Below are 17787 nucleotides of genomic sequence, written 5' to 3'. Positions count from 1 at the left end.
TGCACAGCTTACTGTACTCAGAGGTCCTCAGATGAAGAACTATAGACAGATTTCATCTTGGCTTAACCAGATGTCTTGTGCCTACTGGAGGAACGTCTGGGGAAATGTAACCTCCATGAGTTGGCTGCCCTTGTCTTTGCTGCCCTCCTGGCAAGGGCTGGAATCTGCCAGCATACTCAGTCTGAGGGAGAAACCACCTTTTTTTTTTCCCCCATACCAGCACATAGAGGAGCAGTTTTGAGGAAATTCCTCCACGAGAGGGCGAGTGAGAGACTTACCCAGCTGTGAACTTTTAAAGAGGCTTTATGCAGCAGTTTGACCAGCCTTAGGTCATCCCTCAGTGAGAGGCATCAAGCCTAGGAAGCCTACAGGTTAGGCTTCCACAGATTCATCTTCGATGCAATTGCCATCCCTGACCTCTACTCTAGGAACTGAGCAGTGAAACTTGCATTTTGAGCATCTCTGTTTTTCAGTTTGAACAAATGGGGTTTGACACTGGGCGGAAAGATCCTTTCATAGTGATGAGGATGGGTATCCCAGGGGACACTTCTGAAGTTTTTCCTTGGAATGTCAAGCATCTCTGGAACCTAACAAGGCAGAACAGTGACTGGCTCTGAAGAGTGACCAATGGGGAGCCACTCTGCAGTTAAACTCTGTCAGATTAGTCCATCTGTCTGCAAATCAAGAGGAAGAGAACGAGAACGGAACCCATAAATCGATACTGATGTAGGAAGAAGTACAGGATTAGTTCACTGGGGAATGACCACATCAGGTCCAATAGTATTCTGATGCTCACTTAGTAATGTGGCACTGTAGGTTGCCATATACTTAGCCGATGCATAAGGCTTTCCTGTATAAACAAGCTCTTAATAATAATAATAATAATAATAAAAGACATTTCCTACACTAGTGACTGCTGGCTAAGCTGCCAAAAAGGAAAAAAATTAGAGGGGAAAACTCAAGTGAAACATCAGAGATAAAAATAGTAACTGCTTCAGATATCTATTCCAGATGCTGTATTTTGAAATGCCTCTAAAATGTAATACCAAAGAAAATGTTACAATTTAAATTCTGATGTCAGGCTGACATCAAAAGTCATTTAATGATAGATGCACTTCAGCAAATTTAGAATTGACAGCCTATGTTCCTTTTGGAATAATCAGTAAAAAGAGAAATGTCTATAAAACAAGAATGGATTTTCATGCTTAACCATTAGCAATAGGCAGTGAATCAGAGCGACAGGATTCACTTTTTGTTCCATCTTGTTAGCCTGTGTTGGAGCCCAGCAGAGAGCTGTAGGTTAATTACAGCCATCTCACTGGGCTACATGTGGCTCATTGGGCTTCATCTTGAATATAAGAACAGTGGAAAGAGAGAGGGGGGAAGCTATAGTCTAGGTCAGACAGGTCCTTAGAGAAAGAGCCGTAGGAGCAGCTGAGTCTGCGGAGAAGGCTTAATTTAGGGGAAGGACCAGCCTAGGGAGGAGGCTTAGGCTGGGGTTTCATGTAGTATCATTTTGAAACTACCTTTTTGCTAGTGAAGCCAGATCCCAAGGGGACTTCTTGACTTACGAGTATGCAGCTTTTGTTTGCAAAAAAATACTTATGAGAAAATAAATCCATATACTACAGAAATACTACATTTTTGTCCAACTAAAAATCTCCAGAGATTAAAAGCAGCTTTACTTTTAAACACGCTTACCACAATCAGCTTTTATTTTCAAATTTAAAGTATGAAATTCCAAGTAAATATCAGAGGACATGGACTCATATTTTCACAATGATTTGTGTTATGTGAGAATTTAAATTATTCAGTTTATGTCGTCACCAAAAAATATTTTAACAATGAGAATGAGTACGAGTAATACACAAGAGCAACAGTGGGGTAGGGGAGAGAATTATGTTAGGGCTGTTGATTAATCGTAGTTAACTCACGTGATTAACTCCAAAAGTTAATCGCGATTTAACCGCGCTGTTAAACAATAGAATACCAATTGAAATTTATTAAATATTTTGCATGATTGTCTATATTTTCATATATATTATATTCTGTGTTATAACTGAAATAAAAATGTATATTATTTTTTATTATAAATATTTGCACTGTAAAAATGATAACAAAGAAAATGGTATTTTTCAGTTCACCTCATACAAGTACTGTAGTGCAATCTCTTTGTCGTGAAAGTGCAACTTACTAATGTAGATGTTTTTTGTTACATAACTGCACTCAAAAACAAAACAATATAAAACTTCAGAGCCTACAAGTCCACTCAGTCCTACTTCTTGTTCAGCCAATCGCTAAGGCACAAGTTTGTTTACATTTACAGGAGATAATGCTGCCCTCTTCCTATTTACAATGTCACCAGAAAGTGAGAACTGGCAGTTGCATGGCACTTTTGTAGCCGACATTGCAAGGTATTTACATGCCAGATATGATAAACATTTGTATGCCCGTTCATGCTTCAGCCACCATTCTAGAGGACATGCTTCCATGCTGATGACGCTTGTTTAAAAAAAAAAAATGTGTTAATTAAATTTGTGACTGAACTCCTTGGGGGAGAATCATATGTCCCCTGCTCTATGTTTTACCTGCATCCTGCCATATACACCTCTACCCCGATATAATGCGACCCGATATAACACGAATTTGGATATAACGCGATAAACCAGCGCTCCGGGGGGGGGGGGGGGGGGCGGGGCTGCGCACTCCAGTGGATCAAAGCAAGTTCAATATAACGCGGTTTCACCTATAACACGGTAAGATTTTTTGGCTCCCGAGGACAGCGTTATATGGGGGTAGAGGTGTATTTCATGTTATAGCAGTCTTGGATGATGACCCAGCACATGTTGTTCATTTTAAGAACAGTTTCACTGCAGATTTGACAAAACGCAAAGATTTGAGATTTCTAAAGATAGCTACAACACTCGACCCAAGGTTAAAGAATCTGAAGTGCCTTCCAAAATCTCAGAGGGCTGAGGAGTGGTGCATGCTTTCAGAAGTCTTAAAAGAGCAATATTCTGATGTGGAAACTACAAAACCTGAACCACCAAAAAAGAAAATCAACCTTCTGCTGGTGGCATCTGACTCAGATAATGAAAATGAACATGCGTTGGTCTGCACTGCTTTGGACTGTTATCGAGCAGAACCTGTCATCAGCATGGACACATGTCCTCTGGAATGGTGATGAATCTTTAGCGCATCTGGCAGGTAAATATCTTGCTACGCTAGCTACAACAGTGCAATGCGAATGTATCTTTTAGAAAAATATCCAATTTTGATTTAAAAATCACGAGTGATAGAGAATCCACCACGACTCATGGTAAACTGTTCCTGTGGCTAATTATCCTCCCTGTCAAAAATTTACACCTTATTTCCAGTTTGAATTTGTCTAGCTTCAACTTCCAGCCACTGGATCATATTATGCCTTTCTCTGCTGGATTGAAGAGCTGATTATTAAACATTTGTTCTGGATGTAGCTACTTATAGACTGTAATCAAGTTACCCCTCAACCTTCTTTTTGTTAAGCTAAATAAATTGAGCACCTTGAGTCTGTCATTCTAAGGCATGTTTTCAAGTCCTTTAATCATCCTTGTGGCTCTTGTCTGAACCCTCTCCAATTTATCAACAACTTTCTCAAACTGGGGACGCCAGAACTGGACGTGGTATTCCAGCACCCATGGCATCAGCGCTAAATGCAGAGATAAAATAACCTGCTATCAAGATTCTCCTGTTTATACAGCCAAGGTTGCATTAGACTTTTTGGCCACAACATTGCACTGGGAGTTCAATGTTCAACTGATTATTCACCAGGACCTCTCCCAGGATAGACAGCCCCATCCTGCAAGTATGGCCTATGTTCTTTGATCCTAGACATACACAATTTCATTTAGCTGTATTAAAACAGCTTGCTTGTTTGCTTGCACCCAGTTTATCAAGTAAAAACAATGAGGAGTCCTTGTGGCCCCTTAGAGACTAACAAATTTATTTGGTCATAAGCTTTCATGGGCTAGAACCCATTTCATCAGATGCATGGAGTGAAAAATACAGGAGCAGGTATAAATACATGAAAGGATGGGGGTGCTTTACCAAGTGTGAGGTCAGTCAATCTGTTTCTTCACTTCACCAGGTGGGTATTGTAGTTTTAAGAATGCTTGATAGAGATCCTGTCGGGACAAAGCTTGAAAAGGTGAAGCAAATACAGCCGAAAGTCTCAGAAACCAGAAGACAATTAAAAAAAAAAACCTACACACTTTATTTTTTAAAAAGAACTCATGCTATTTAAGCCAATCTCGTGATTTTTTAATGCTTGAGGTTGGCAATACTGAGACTATTTAATATTTATATTTAGTAATTGCAGTAAGTACATATAAACAAAAGTCTAGTAAAGCTAAAAGCAGCATGAACCATGTACTATCAGAACAATATAATTTCTGTTTTCAGAAATGATATTCAGAACAAGTGTCTTTATTAGCTTATATTAGTATGTGATTGATGTCACCTTTTGTTGTCATCATACTTACCAGAAATGAATCTAAAAGAGATGACCCACTACAAAATGTACTCTGATTTGTATGTTATTAGTTGATATCTAAATTATGAAAATCTCCATGAACTTTGGAGAATGAATAAACCTCAAAAAACTTAGTGAGATTTAAAACAAACTCTTGTTGGTAAATGTTTGAAGCCAAATAACCTTGGCATTGTCCTTTCCTGATAGGATATTTTAAAAAAAGAAAAAAAGACACTGGCCCTGATTCTGCTTCACCATACCTTATACGTTCCCCTCTTCAGCCAGCAGAAATTATGCTAGAAAAACCTGCATTGGTTAACATAGCTTTTATCACCAATAACTTAGGTTACATACTCTGAACCCCATAAAAGGACTTGCAGAACGCAGCAAATGACAACATGACAGCATCTGAGGCAGCCTTGCTACCAGTGCCAGGAATGAAACCCTTAGAGCAGTGGTGCCAATTCACTTAATCAACCACTTAATCTTAACCAATCCCGCTTTCTTGGCAGGGGGAGGAAATTCCCTCCCCAGCCAGCCCTTCACCCTAACTGTCACCACTGCAACAATGTGATGGCAGCAAACGACATGTTAATTCCGCAATTTGGGGGGTGTTGGTTGGTTTGGTTAATGGGGGATCAGCTAAATGGAAATAAAAGGGAAGGAAAAGGGGGCATGTAAGAGGAGAAGGGTCAGAGGGACAGGGCAGCTGAGAAGAGGGGCAGATGTGGAGTGAAACTGAGATGAGGAGACTGTGAGGGAGGAGTATGGGGAGGGTTGTAGGAAATGGCCAATCAGCATAGGGTAGGGAAATTCCCCAAAAAACTGTAGGAAGTTCTTTGAATGTGTGAAAGTCCCTTCTTCGGCTGCTTCTTCAGGACCCGTGGCAGGAGGGAAGGGAGATACCATCCAGGCTGTAGTTTCCCCAGAGCATGTGTGTGTGTGTGGGGGGGGAGGAGTCTCCCCTGCACAGTTCTGGGTCCAAGAGTGGTGAGGGCTGGGGTGGCCCCAGCTGGGCTCCATTTTATACTGTCTTCCTAATGCAACAGCCTTTCCTTTGGCTGCTTCTGCAGCTGCTCTTATCTCAGGCCTGGTCTACACATAAAACTTCAGTTAATATAGCTACTGCATTCAGGGATGTGAAAAATGCATACCCCTGAGTGCCACAGCTATGTCTGGCTACCATTGCTTGGGTAGGTGGAGTTCCTACAGCAATGGAAAAACTCCTGTCACTGTAGTCCGTGTCTATGCTATGGGGTTATAGCAACATAGGTATGCTGCTGAAGTAGTGCCCATACTGAAGTAGACATAGGCTCGGCTTTCTGTGTGGAACAGAGACCATAGACTATGATCATTCCATGCCATCACTAGCCCCACCTTCTGCATGGGAGATCAATAGGACGACAGAAGTCACGTATCATTGAAGATAAGTGCATTCATGTTGTACAACTTTACATAGGAAGGGAAAGATATGGCCCTGACCATATATAGTGTTTGGTACTACAGCTGTTGTAAGCTATATTTTTAAAACTTGGAATCTCTACAGTATTGGTGTAAATCAGGATGAGTTACTCCACTGAAAATAGGTCAACATCTCTGTTCCTCCCAAACTTTGCATGGCGCAGGAATGAGGAAATGAGGGTCAATGGGGGCTTTTGCCACATTTGTATCTCCTCTCTACCTTCTGTTCTGCTGGATGTCTGCTTGGCTTCCAATATGTTCTAATTTATGTTTGGCTGTGTCATAACTATAAAGGGAAGGGGAACAGCTGTCATCCCTCCTGGCCAGAGACTCCAAAATCCTTTTCCCTGTAAAGGGTTAAGAAGCTCAGGTAACCTGGCTGGCATCTGACCTAAAGGACCAATAAGGGGACAAGATACTTTCAAATCTTGGAGGGGGAAGGCTTTTGTTTGTGTTCTTTGTTTGGGAGTGTGTTCGTTCTCGGGACTGAGAGGGACCAGACATCAATCCAGGTTCTCCACATCTTTCTAAACAAGTCTCTCCTATTTCAAACTTGTAAGTAAATAGCCAGGCAAGGCGTGTTAGTTTTCCTTTGTTTTCTCAACTTGTAAATGTACCTTTTACTAGAGTGTTTATCTTTGTTTGCTGTACTTTGAACCTGAGACTAGAGGGGAGTCCTCTAAGCTCTTTAAGTTTGATTACCCTGTAAGGTTAATTTCCATACTAATTTTACAGAGATAATTTTTACCTTTTTTTCTTTAATTAAAAGCCTTCTTTTTAAGAACCTGATTGATTTTTCCTTGTTTTAAGATCCAAGGGGTTTGGATCTTGATTCACCAGGAGTTGGTGAGAGGAAGGAGGGGAATGGTTAATTTCTCCTTGTTTTAGATCCAAAGGGGTTGGATCTGTATTCACCAGGAGTTGGTGGGAGGAAGGAGGGGGGATGGTTAATTTCTCCTTGTTTTAAGATCCAAGGGGTTTGGATCTGTATTCACCAGGGAATTGGTGAAAGGTTTCTCAAGGCTACCCAGGGAAGGAAATTAGCCTTGGGATGGTGGCAGCGGAACCAGAGCTAAGCTGGTAGTTAAGCTTAGAAGTTTTCATGCAGGCCCCTACATTTGTACCCTAAAGTTCAAAGTGGGGATACAGCCTTGACAGGCTGCAATGGCCCCTTAAGGGCTGTTCCACAGCCCAAAACAGCTGCAGCTCAGTTGCACTCTGACCACTCACCCCTTCCTTGGCACACACCCCTAGGCTAGAGGTTATAAGGAAGGGTAATGGAGAGTGCAGGGAACCCCCTTAGGGGAATTCCCTGGGAGCTGTTTCTGCTGGCTTACAGCCCCTTTAGACAGCTGCAGTGGGCAAAGAACAGAGCCCGGCCCAGGAACCTGCTTGTCCCTGCAGTACCACCATGAGAGAGATCCACTGTGCCTCCCCTAGGGTTGCCAACCCTCCAGGGTTTTGTCCTAGGGTCTCCGGAAATTAAAGATTAACCTTTAATTAAAGATTACACTGGTCTACAATTTTTGAGAAGTCGTCTGCTTCAGCGATAAAATGTGCTATTTATTATGTATTTTGATGTGCTGAATTCAAATATGACAATTAAAACAACTGATTGGCTACTGTTTCTAAGATATTTAAGTTTTTACATTTTATGTCTATGTATATTGTGTAGATAGTAGAATTTTAATCATAAATTGTAAACCTAGGTCTTTTCATGTGTTTATGGTTGCTTTACATGATAATATTTCACCTGTCCTGTTTATGTAACACTTTAAAAATCAGCAAAAGGGTTATATATATAAAATGTATTATGAAACAAAAGGCAAAAAACTATTATGTACATAGTTTAGTCCTATTCAGTGTCTACTCGGTGCTTCTTGGCTTGTCTCTTGTATTCATTAAATGGAGCACCTCTTGTCACTGTCCAGCAATAGTCTGCAAGCATTGATGGGCTCCACTTGCCCTGATAGCGTTTCTCCATTGTTGCAATGTCCTGGTGAAATCGCTCGCTGTGCTCGTCGCTCACTGCTCCGCAGTTCGGTGGAAAAAAATCTAGATGAGAGTGCAAAAAATGTATCTTTAGTGACATGTTGCAACCAAGGCTTTTGTATGCCTTGAGGAGGTTTTCCACCAACAACCTGTAGTTGTCTGCCTTGTTGTTTCCGAGAAAATTTATTGCCTGGAAGGCTTTCCATGCCGTCTTTTCCTTGCCACGCAGTGCATGGTCAAATGCATCATCTCGAAGAAGTTCATGAATCTTCATGAAACAAAGATACCTTCCTTTACCTTAACTTCACTTAACCTTGGAAATTTTCCACGGAGGTACTTGAAAGCTGCTTGTGTTTTGTCAATGGCCTTGACAAAGTTCTTCATCAGACCCAGCTTGATGTGTAAGGGTGGTAACAAAATCTTCCTTGATTCAACAAGTGGTGGATGCTGAACACTTTTCCTCCCAGGCTCCAATGACTGTTGGAGTGGCCAATCTTTCTTGATGTAGTGGGAATCTCTTGCACGACTATCCCATTCGCAGAGAAAACAGCAGTTCTTTGTGTATCCAGTCTGTAGACCAAGCAAGAGAGCAACAACCTTCAAATCGCCACAAAGCTGCCACTGATGTTGCTCATAGTTTATGCACCTCAAAAGTTGTTTCATGTTGTCATAGGTTTCCTTCATATGGACTGCATGACCAACTGGAATTGATGGCAAAACATTGCCATTATGCAGTAAAACAGCTTTAAGACTCGTCTTCGATGAATCAATGAACAGTCTCCACTCATCTGGATCGTGAACGATGTTGAGGGCTGCCATCACACCATCCATGTTGTTGCAGGCTACAAGATCACCTTCCATGAAGAAGAATGGGACAAGATCCTTTTGACGGTCACGGAACATGGAAACCCTAACATCACCTGCCAGGAGATTCCACTGCTGTAGTCTGGAGCCCAACAGCTCTGCCTTACTCTTGGATAGATCCAAAACCCTGACAAAGTCATTCAGTTCACCTTGTATTATGAGGTGTGGTTCAGAGGAGGAGGATGGGAGAAAATGTGGGTCCTGTGACATTGATGGTTCAGGACCAGAAGTTTCATCCTCTTCCTCGTCCGACTCAAGTGAGAATGATTCTGGTGCATCAGGAACCAGCAGTCCTTCTCCGTGGGGTACTGGGCGTATAGCTGATGGAATGTTTGGATAATGCACAGTCCACTTTTTCTTCTTTGACACACCTTTCCCAACTGGAGGCACCATGCAGAAGTAACAATTGCTGGTATGATCTGTTGGCTCTCTCCAAATCATTGGCACTGCAAAAGGCATAGATTTCCTTTTCCTGTTCAACCACTGGCAAAGATTTGTTGCACTAGTGTTGCAGCATCTGTGTGGGGCCCACCTCTTGTCCTGATCTCCAATTTTGTAGCCAAAATAAAGGTGAAAGGCTTTCTTAACCATAGTGGTTATACTGCGCTTTTGTGATGCAAAAGTCACTTCACCACAAACATAGCAGACGTTATCTGCACTGTTCACACAAGTACGAGGCATCTCTGCTCACTTTGGCTAAACAGAAATGTGTCCCTTTGCAAAATCAAACACTGACAAATAAGAGAGCACGACACTGTATGATTTCTAGAGCTGATATAGGGCAATTTGTTCAGCAGAGTGATGTAAGCTTCGTTATGATTGCATCATCCATGACTTTTAGGAATAACATGATGCAATTCATATCATGTATGACGCAATACCAGCTTCAGATTGCATCATTCATTGTTTTGACTAAAAAGCAAGTACTGTCCAAAGCCCGTCATAGATTTTTTCATAGATCCAGTCAAAGATGTATTTTAGTCATTTCTGGTTTAAATTGAGATCCCTTCCCCTTTATAACTCACTTATCCTCCGCCATTCCCAAGTCAAGGGTTGTATATACTGACCCAATAGTATATCTTGAAAACTAGAGCCAATCAACAATTTTAAGCATCATTTTCGTTCTCAGTGACCCAGAATTAGTGACGTTTGACTACATTTATTTCAGAAGCATTTTGGCTGTAGAGCAGTGTTATGTCATTTGATGAAACCTCCAGGAATAAGGCCAGACCAGAGTTGGCAACCCTCGTCTCTGAGGACGGAGACACAAAGGAAAACACCAGGATTATCCACAGGCCTGTTGGGAGCAGGAAAGAAGAAAAGAACGGCCATCCTCCTGCATTTGTGTTATCCAGGCTGTAGGGCTGGATCCATACAAACCACGCTCCGCTTTCTTTGCCTGTGTGGGGAAGCGCTGAGCGGGGTCAGCTCGGGGCTGCAGCCTTCCACTGGCCTCCCTCCTCTCTCCTCGCCCGCCCTCCGCTAGGGGTGTGGGGAGAGGCTCCGGCAGGTGATGCGCCCTCCCGCTTGACAGCCGCATCTGCAGCCAAGGACGACAGCAGGTTGGCGGGGCCGGGGCGAGGCGCAGATGCTCTCTCTGGGCGAGCAGCAGCAGTAGGCAGCGGCGGGGTTTCTCTGAGCCATTTAAACCAAGGCTGGAGCCAGCCCCGGCAATCGGCTCGCGAAGGGAGCAACGCTCCGCTGCGGGGACGGACTTTTACTCTTAATCAAACCCCCGCTCCGATTTCGGTGCCGCCGCCGCCGCGGGCTGCTCGCCCAGCTCCTCCAAGGCACCGAAGAGGAAGCCGCGTCCCTGCGCCCCCTTTGCAGCCCGGCCCGGCGGGGGCATGGAGAGCAAGCGCTGCTTCGCCAACCGCTTCGATGACTACGCGGGCAGCCTGCCGGCCGGGCAGCGCCACGAGGCGGTGGTGCCCTGGGTCGCCTCCACCATCGAGCGCATCCTGCAGCAGGTGCCCCCGCTGGAGGGCGGCGCGGCGGGGGGCGGCCTGTACGGCGGGCTGGCCGGGGTGGCCTACATGCTGTACCACGCCGCGCGCTGCCCGCTCCTGGCCCCGGCCCGGGACACCTACCTGCGGGCGGCCCGGCGCCTCATCGACGCCTGCGTGCGCTCCGAGGAGGAGTGGGGCGAGCCGGACGCCGACACGCGGGCCGCCTTCCTGCTCGGCGGGGCTGGGGTCTACGCGGTGGCCGCGCTCGTCTACCAAGCCCTGGGGCTGCCCGACTTCGGCCGGCTGCTGGGCCGGTTCCGGGAGCTGAGCCAGATCTGCGCCCCCGTCTCCTTCCTGGAGTGCGGCTCCGACGAGCTCTTCGTGGGCCGGGCCGGCTACCTGTGCGCCGCCCTGGTGCTCAAGCAGAAGCTGGGCATGGAGGTAAAGGCAGCCGGGCCGCTGTCCCCTTTCCCGGCGGGCTGGGCTTAGCCCGGGCAGGGCGCTGGCGGAGGAGGCGTGGGGGGCTCGCACTAGCGCTGGGCTCTGGCTGTTGTTGGGCCGGGTCCTCCTAGCCAGGGAACCCCCCGATGTCAGGCTTGGTCCCTCCCCGAGAGAAGGTGCCTGTCAACCAGCTCCACGGTCACTTCAGTCAGCGTCCCTTGCAGGCAGGGTCTGGAGCTACCAACAGGACCCTCTCCCACCAGGCCTGGGGCTGTGGATGGGAGTCCCTTGTTTCCTGTCGAGGATGCCAAAGTCAATTGGTTTTTACCGAATGGCTGTTGGACTGTCACCCAAGACTCCGAATCTTTTCCAAAGTGAGGGCATGGGCTATATCTCAGGAGCCTTTGCCCTTTGTAAAAAGCAACAGGGGGTCCTGTGGCACCTTTAAGACTAAGGGTACATCTACACTACAGGGGGGAGTCGATTTAAGATACGCAAATTCAGCTACGTGAATAGCGTAGCTGAATTCGACGTATCGCAGCCGACTTACCCCGCTGTGAGGACGGCGGCAAAATCGACTTCTGCGGCTTCCTGTCGATGGTGCTTACTCCCACCTCCGCTGGTGGAGTAAGAGCGTCGATTCGGGGATCAATTGTCGCGTCCCGATGGGACGCGATAAATCGATCCCTGAGAGGTCGATTTCTACCCGCCGATTCAGGCGGGTAGTGTAGACCTAGCCTAAGTATTGGGAGCATAAGCATCTTCTTGCATCTGAAGAAGTGAGGTTCTTACCCACGAAAGCTTATGCTCCCAGTACTTCTGTTAGTCTTAAAGGTGCCACAGGACCCTCTGTTGCTTTTTACAGATTCAGACTAACATGGCTACCCCTCTGATACTTTGTCCTTTATGTCCCTGGTTTAAAGGCAGCCTAGAATAAGGATGCAGCGTTCTGGAAAACTAAATGGAAAGAGAGACCGCTGAGGACCAAAGCAGGTAGAATATGGTCTTTCTCCTTATAAGGCAAATAAAGCTCACTGCCTTCACAATGCAGGTCCTGATCATATGGGGGGAGAGGAATTCCTGGGTGTTGAATGAACTGCAGGAATTACTTTGGGCTTCTCAGGGACGGTATTCATAATATGAAGCAGATATTAAAACTGTATGTTGATTGATATGGAATAATAATAGTTATGATAATTAGCAATTATATACTTTGGATTGACTGGACCAGATTTTCAAAAACACTCAGAATTGAAAAGGCTCAGTCGCTCCAATTGTGAGACTTTTCCAAAGAGCTCAGAATCCAATTTGCAAACGCTGGCAATTTATTTTGGTGTCAAAATGGGAGATGAGTTTTTGAAAAGCTAGGGTGTAATTGTGATTGTCTTTGCCATTGACTTGAATAGAAATAGCATTTTACCTCGGGGCAGATCCTCTACTGGTGTAAAAGGTCATGAGAGTTTGGTGGGCTTTGGACCTTATCCTGACCACTGCTGAGGACTCACAGCTGCCACTGAATAAATAATAATAATTCCCATTTGCAAGAAAGCTTGTCAGAGAGTAGTCAGTATTGTATCTAAACAGATATTTGTTAAATTCTTTTTCCAGTCCTCTTGTGAGGTCCGATTTTTGTTTTTGTTTTTTCCTATGCTCTGGCTTTTTTTCTCCTGGGAGACGAAACAACTACTGCGAAATAAAATGTAAACATGAGCAATCCTGACTTATCCTATACCAGTCACTGCAGTGGCAGTTCAAGGAAATTCACACAATGGAGGATTCAAGGGACATCAGCATAATTAAGCAGCCATTAAAAGCAACAAGAATGTTAAGCCAATTGAATTTTTTGACTGAAAATTCTTACAATAAGAGACATGTATTGTAGTATACTGTACATGTTTAAATGTTATTTTTTGTTCTTGTACAGCTTATTAACCAGAGATATTTAACAACAATAATACTGTGCACTTCTATAGCACCTTCCATCTGAGGATGCCATAGACCGGGCCAAAGTGTGGTTTGTAAGCACAGTACAATACTGGGTGCAGCACAGGGCAGTACCACGCTGGGGGAACCCAGGAGGGATCGTGCCTCAGAAAGGTACAAGCCATTCTGGAGCTTCAGGGTGCACAGTGGGAATGTGCACGCTGCTCATACCTGTGCTTATGATGGTATAGGGTTTCTTCCATCTTTGTGATAGGTCAGCTGTTCTGTACGGTGTGGAGCAATGAACGGGGCTCCTGCATTTATTGTTCCCTTTGGTCTGCCTTGTGCTCTTAGAGTGCAAGCAGGGAGCAGTCTACCCTCTGCTGAGTTTGGAGACTGCAGTTGTGTTGGGCTCGTGTGGGGTAATGCAAGGAGATGAACAGCACTTGCTGAAAGTCCAAGCTCAGTCTGCCTGGCCTTACGGAGAGAAGCCTCACAAGAGCCCAGTGAAGTATGTATATGTTGTGGTCTCCATTTAACAGATGGGTCTAACAGAGACACAGCGAGGGTCACGTGCCAAAAGTCATGGAGGAACGTCTGACAGGACTGGGAATAGAATCCAAATCTCATGACTCCTTGTCTGTACTTTTACCACTAAATTGTGCTTCTCCCACATTATAATTTTACTTATCCCAATACTGAGTTCTAATTTTTCACTAATGTTGAAAGGGAAAAAAAGAAGTAAAATAACTAAAGCCACCCTTTAAAATAAGTAAAGTAACCTTAGCCTGCAGTATATACTATGCTGATATAATTTATGTCTGCTAATCAAAGTTCCCATCCTGCTAAGGAATATTTTAGCAAGCACATCCTAGGGCCAGATCCTGTAGTATTTTACAAATGAGGAAACTGAGGCACAGAGCAGTTACATGTCACTTGTTACCCAAGGACACACAGTGAGTCAGTGATGTTCAGAAATAGAAACAATGTGTCCTTGCTCTAAACACTACAAAACACTACCTCCCATAATCTGATTATGCACAATCTCACTGTTGACTTGTTGCAGAATGTTTTCTTATTTCCCAAGTTTATTTTCTTGAGGCTGCCATGTAAACGTTGATAGCACAAAGTGAAATTCGTCCCTTACATTGAATCGGGGCCATTGCTCTCAATGCGATGCCATGTTGTTGCTCTTTCCTCAATTAAATTAAACTATCACCTAGGGTCTTAGAAATTGATCAGCCTTGAAGAAACGCTTTATGGTTACATTTTTCAAGGTATAGAGTTTTTTCCCTTTATTTTAGTATAAATTTAGATTAGATACTGAGCCCTGATTCTGCTCAGCCTCACCGACATTCCCGGGGCCTTAACATTCCACTTGGCCTGCAGAGGATTTGCTGCCTGCTCAACAAGGTGAATTCAATTGACTACCCTTGAGCTCATGAAAAGAAGAGACAGTCCCTTGCTGCTGGTTAGGAGGGGTTTACGACTGGAGACAAATTGTCCCAGTGACTTCAGTGGAACTACTTGCCCAAGTAGGGATTGTTTATATGAGTGAGATTTTGCAAGATCTGGCCCTTGATGTATGATGATACTGTTCATTAGGAATAATAAGATACATATTCTCTTGGGTCTTTATTAGGTTCCATTAAATTGCAACTGAAGCTTCACACATAGAGGAAGGTGAAATATTGTCCTGATAGTGAATATGTGTCATTTGTGCTCATTACATTTTTATAAAATATGGATGTTACAGGGTCCTTTATCCTTGGTATTTTCACTGTACCTAGGGAGTTTTTTTTTTCCAGTTATTTCTTCTTTTGAATACATCTTTTTGTAATGCTTCCTGTCACAGTTCCTAAGGTAACTGCACCTCTGACCCCTTCACAGTGCTTAATTTGTAATGAAAGAGTTGCTGGGGATCAAGCAATTTTTTTTTACATTCATAACTGATGCAGCAAGCCCAGAGGTGCCGGGGCTATGAACTGCCAAGCCCAGAGGTGCCGGGGCTATGAACTGCCAAGCCTAGAGGTGCTGAAGCTCAGCCCTGGCACAAATTAAGCACTGCCCCTTCAAGGCTTCCCTGAGGGCACCCCACTTAAATGATGGCTAAAGGCCTGAGACCTTTCTCGGTATGGGAACTAGCGGTCCCCTTCCTGCAGCTAGAGTATAGGCTGCAGTTGCTCCTGCCATTCACCGTGTTTAGTTCAGCACTCGCTGTCCTGTTCTTTCCCAGGGGCTATGCCAGGGTTAACCAACCAGCCTTCATAAAGCAAAGTATTGTATTTAGAACAAAAGCACTCCAAAGAAAACATATCTTGAAAACAATAAACAGCTTATATGCAAGTGCCTTTCCAGGTGTCATTTTCCACATGAAAACCCTGGTAGGTTTCAAAGTCCTTCAAACCCCTTTTGTAAGGTCGGTCCTTCTTGGTCCCAGAGTCAAATCAGTACTTGTATAGAGTGAGAGTGACCCCATCTTTGTAGCAGGCTGCCCATTTTATACAAGTCTTAGTTCTGTGTTTGTTGGGCCTTTTGAACCTGGTGAAAACCAGGATATGCAATTTCCCCCTTGGGGCAGTACTTTTATTTGCCTCTCTAATGATTTACATTAATTGCCCACTAGTGATGTTAGTTCTCGATAGTTTATCCTTAGTGACTTCCCCATAGTCATTGCATTGCTTGTCTTGTTTCAAGAAAAAAAATAATTCCTTCCCACCTGGCAGGTAACATACCAGATGAGAAGGCATACTGAGTCTCGTGTTTTTTTCATAAAAATAAATGTTTTTCCAATTCTGCAGACTTTTTATGTTTCTTCAGTAGTTAGCTATCCCACAGAATGCATGGATGCCCATGGAAACAGTGGTAAAAGTCCATTAAACTGTTGTTTGTATTCCTTCTATTAATGATATAACATTTTCCCCTCCTTTCCTTTTATTGTGGTGATGTTTCTGTCCATTTCCCTATTTAGGAGGCATGCCACTAGCTGATCTGGCTTATTCCCCTATACCTTCTTTTAGTGGTGTCATTGTCACTATCAGAAGATAGAGGAAAGGACAAAGAAATACAGATTGTTGTGTTACCAACCCCTTGAGATTTTTACAGCCTTTTAAAATAGGTTGAGGTTTTCTCTCAATAATCTGTACACTTGTAACATCTACTGACTTGATTAACCTACACTGGCAGTCGGGGGTACCGGAAGTGACAGTAGCGACCTATAGCAGTATGTTATGAAAGAAAACAAGCAGGGTTTGTGCTTTTGCCCTCTCCCGAGGTTTCCACAATGGGGTGGTGGCTTTAAACTGCTTTTGAGGCACCATAGGAATCCCATGGGAAGAGGCTTAATCAGCATTTTCTCTGAGCAACATAGCCACATCACTTCCCTGGTCTGAACCATCCATTTCTGGGGCTGGTTTGGCTGGCCAACGGTCCCCCAGTGGTGCAGAGGTTGCAGAAGTCTTTTGCTTCCTCAAACCCATATCTGGGTGAACTTTCTGCTGCTGGGGCAGAATCCAGTGTACTCCATGAATGAATCAAACTGCATGTTATATGATCTGAAATAATACCTCACTCTTATATAGTGCTTTTCATCAGTAGACCTCAAAGTGGTTTACAAAGGAGTCAGTGTAGTGAAAAAGCTGTTTCTGCAGCTCTTCTCCAATTCCCCAGGCATCTCTTGCTGGTCTACCTCCTTCCACAGACTCTTTGTGTACCCAGAATTTAAGAGCTGCCGTTTGCACCCTTCTGTTCACATCTTTCATTCTCTCCCCCAGCCCCATTCCCCACTCCTTTTGCTCTGTTCTTAAACATTCCTGGGATCCACAGGTCTATGACTGTTAAAAATTAAATACAAATGTGTTTATAGTGAATGTAAGGATTTTGAAAGATCTTGGATGGATCACTCTGGAGTCTGTCATCATCCATTTTTCTTCAAAAGAGATACAGAATGGGCCCCTGTTGTGCAGACCTTCCCCACACTGCTCTTCTAATGTAGCTCAATTCTGATCTAACTAATTTTGAGGTCAGGGGTTGATTCAGTTTCCATGCTCATTCAATATTTACTCTTTGCTTAGACTGCTAAGTACTGTATTATATATATAAGTATTGTGGTGGTTTTCTGGACACTTGTAACAATACTTCAATCATCACTCATTTCATACAGGCTACTACACACCTTTGATGTCGATTTTTGGTCACATGGACTAGGATTGGTTTTAAAGCAGGTACCTACAGAGGTGAAGGGCTTTCCCTCCCACACTAGTCCCCTGAAACATATGCTCTCCCCTCTCCCTGATTTTTCAGTGCACCTATTTAGACTAGATTTTAAATTTAAATGTTTTTTATTAGTGAAGTTAAACTGAGAGTTTAAAGTGGGATGTCTAACATACAAATAGGCCTAAACAAATCCCCTGGATCTGAAGGGTGGGTGTTCAGATCAGAATGCAGTTAAGATCTGAGTTTCAGAACTGATCCCTATCTCTATAATGGACCAAAACAAAGCCACACTTCTTCAAAATCAGGATGCAAATTCTGAGATTGGGATACATGTCTAATGTTAGATAAACTTCAAAAATCTCAGTGGTATCACAGGTGCAACTCAGCATGTGTGAAAACTTCATTATCTGCTTTAAATATAAAAGGCAGAAT

The 17787-nt window shown here is 44.0% G+C and overlaps 1 protein-coding gene across 1 annotated transcript in view; it reads left to right on the top strand.

Annotated features, from left to right (window-relative positions):
* The first annotated feature begins 10297 nt into the window (after positions 1-10297).
* LANCL3 (LanC like family member 3) overlaps positions 10298-17787 on the top strand; it is a 40971-nt gene continuing 33481 nt past the window's right edge. The window contains exon 1 of the mRNA XM_054016489.1: positions 10298-11217. Within this exon, the coding sequence (XP_053872464.1) occupies positions 10675-11217 (543 nt within the window). The 5' untranslated portion in view covers positions 10298-10674. The remainder of the gene's footprint in view (positions 11218-17787) is intronic.

The sequence above is a fragment of the Malaclemys terrapin genome, chromosome 1, assembly GCF_027887155.1.
Source record: "Malaclemys terrapin pileata isolate rMalTer1 chromosome 1, rMalTer1.hap1, whole genome shotgun sequence".
NCBI lineage: Eukaryota > Metazoa > Chordata > Testudines > Emydidae > Malaclemys > Malaclemys terrapin.
The sequence above is the reverse complement of the archived record's forward strand: the minus strand, read 5'-3'. Positions and strand labels throughout refer to the sequence as shown.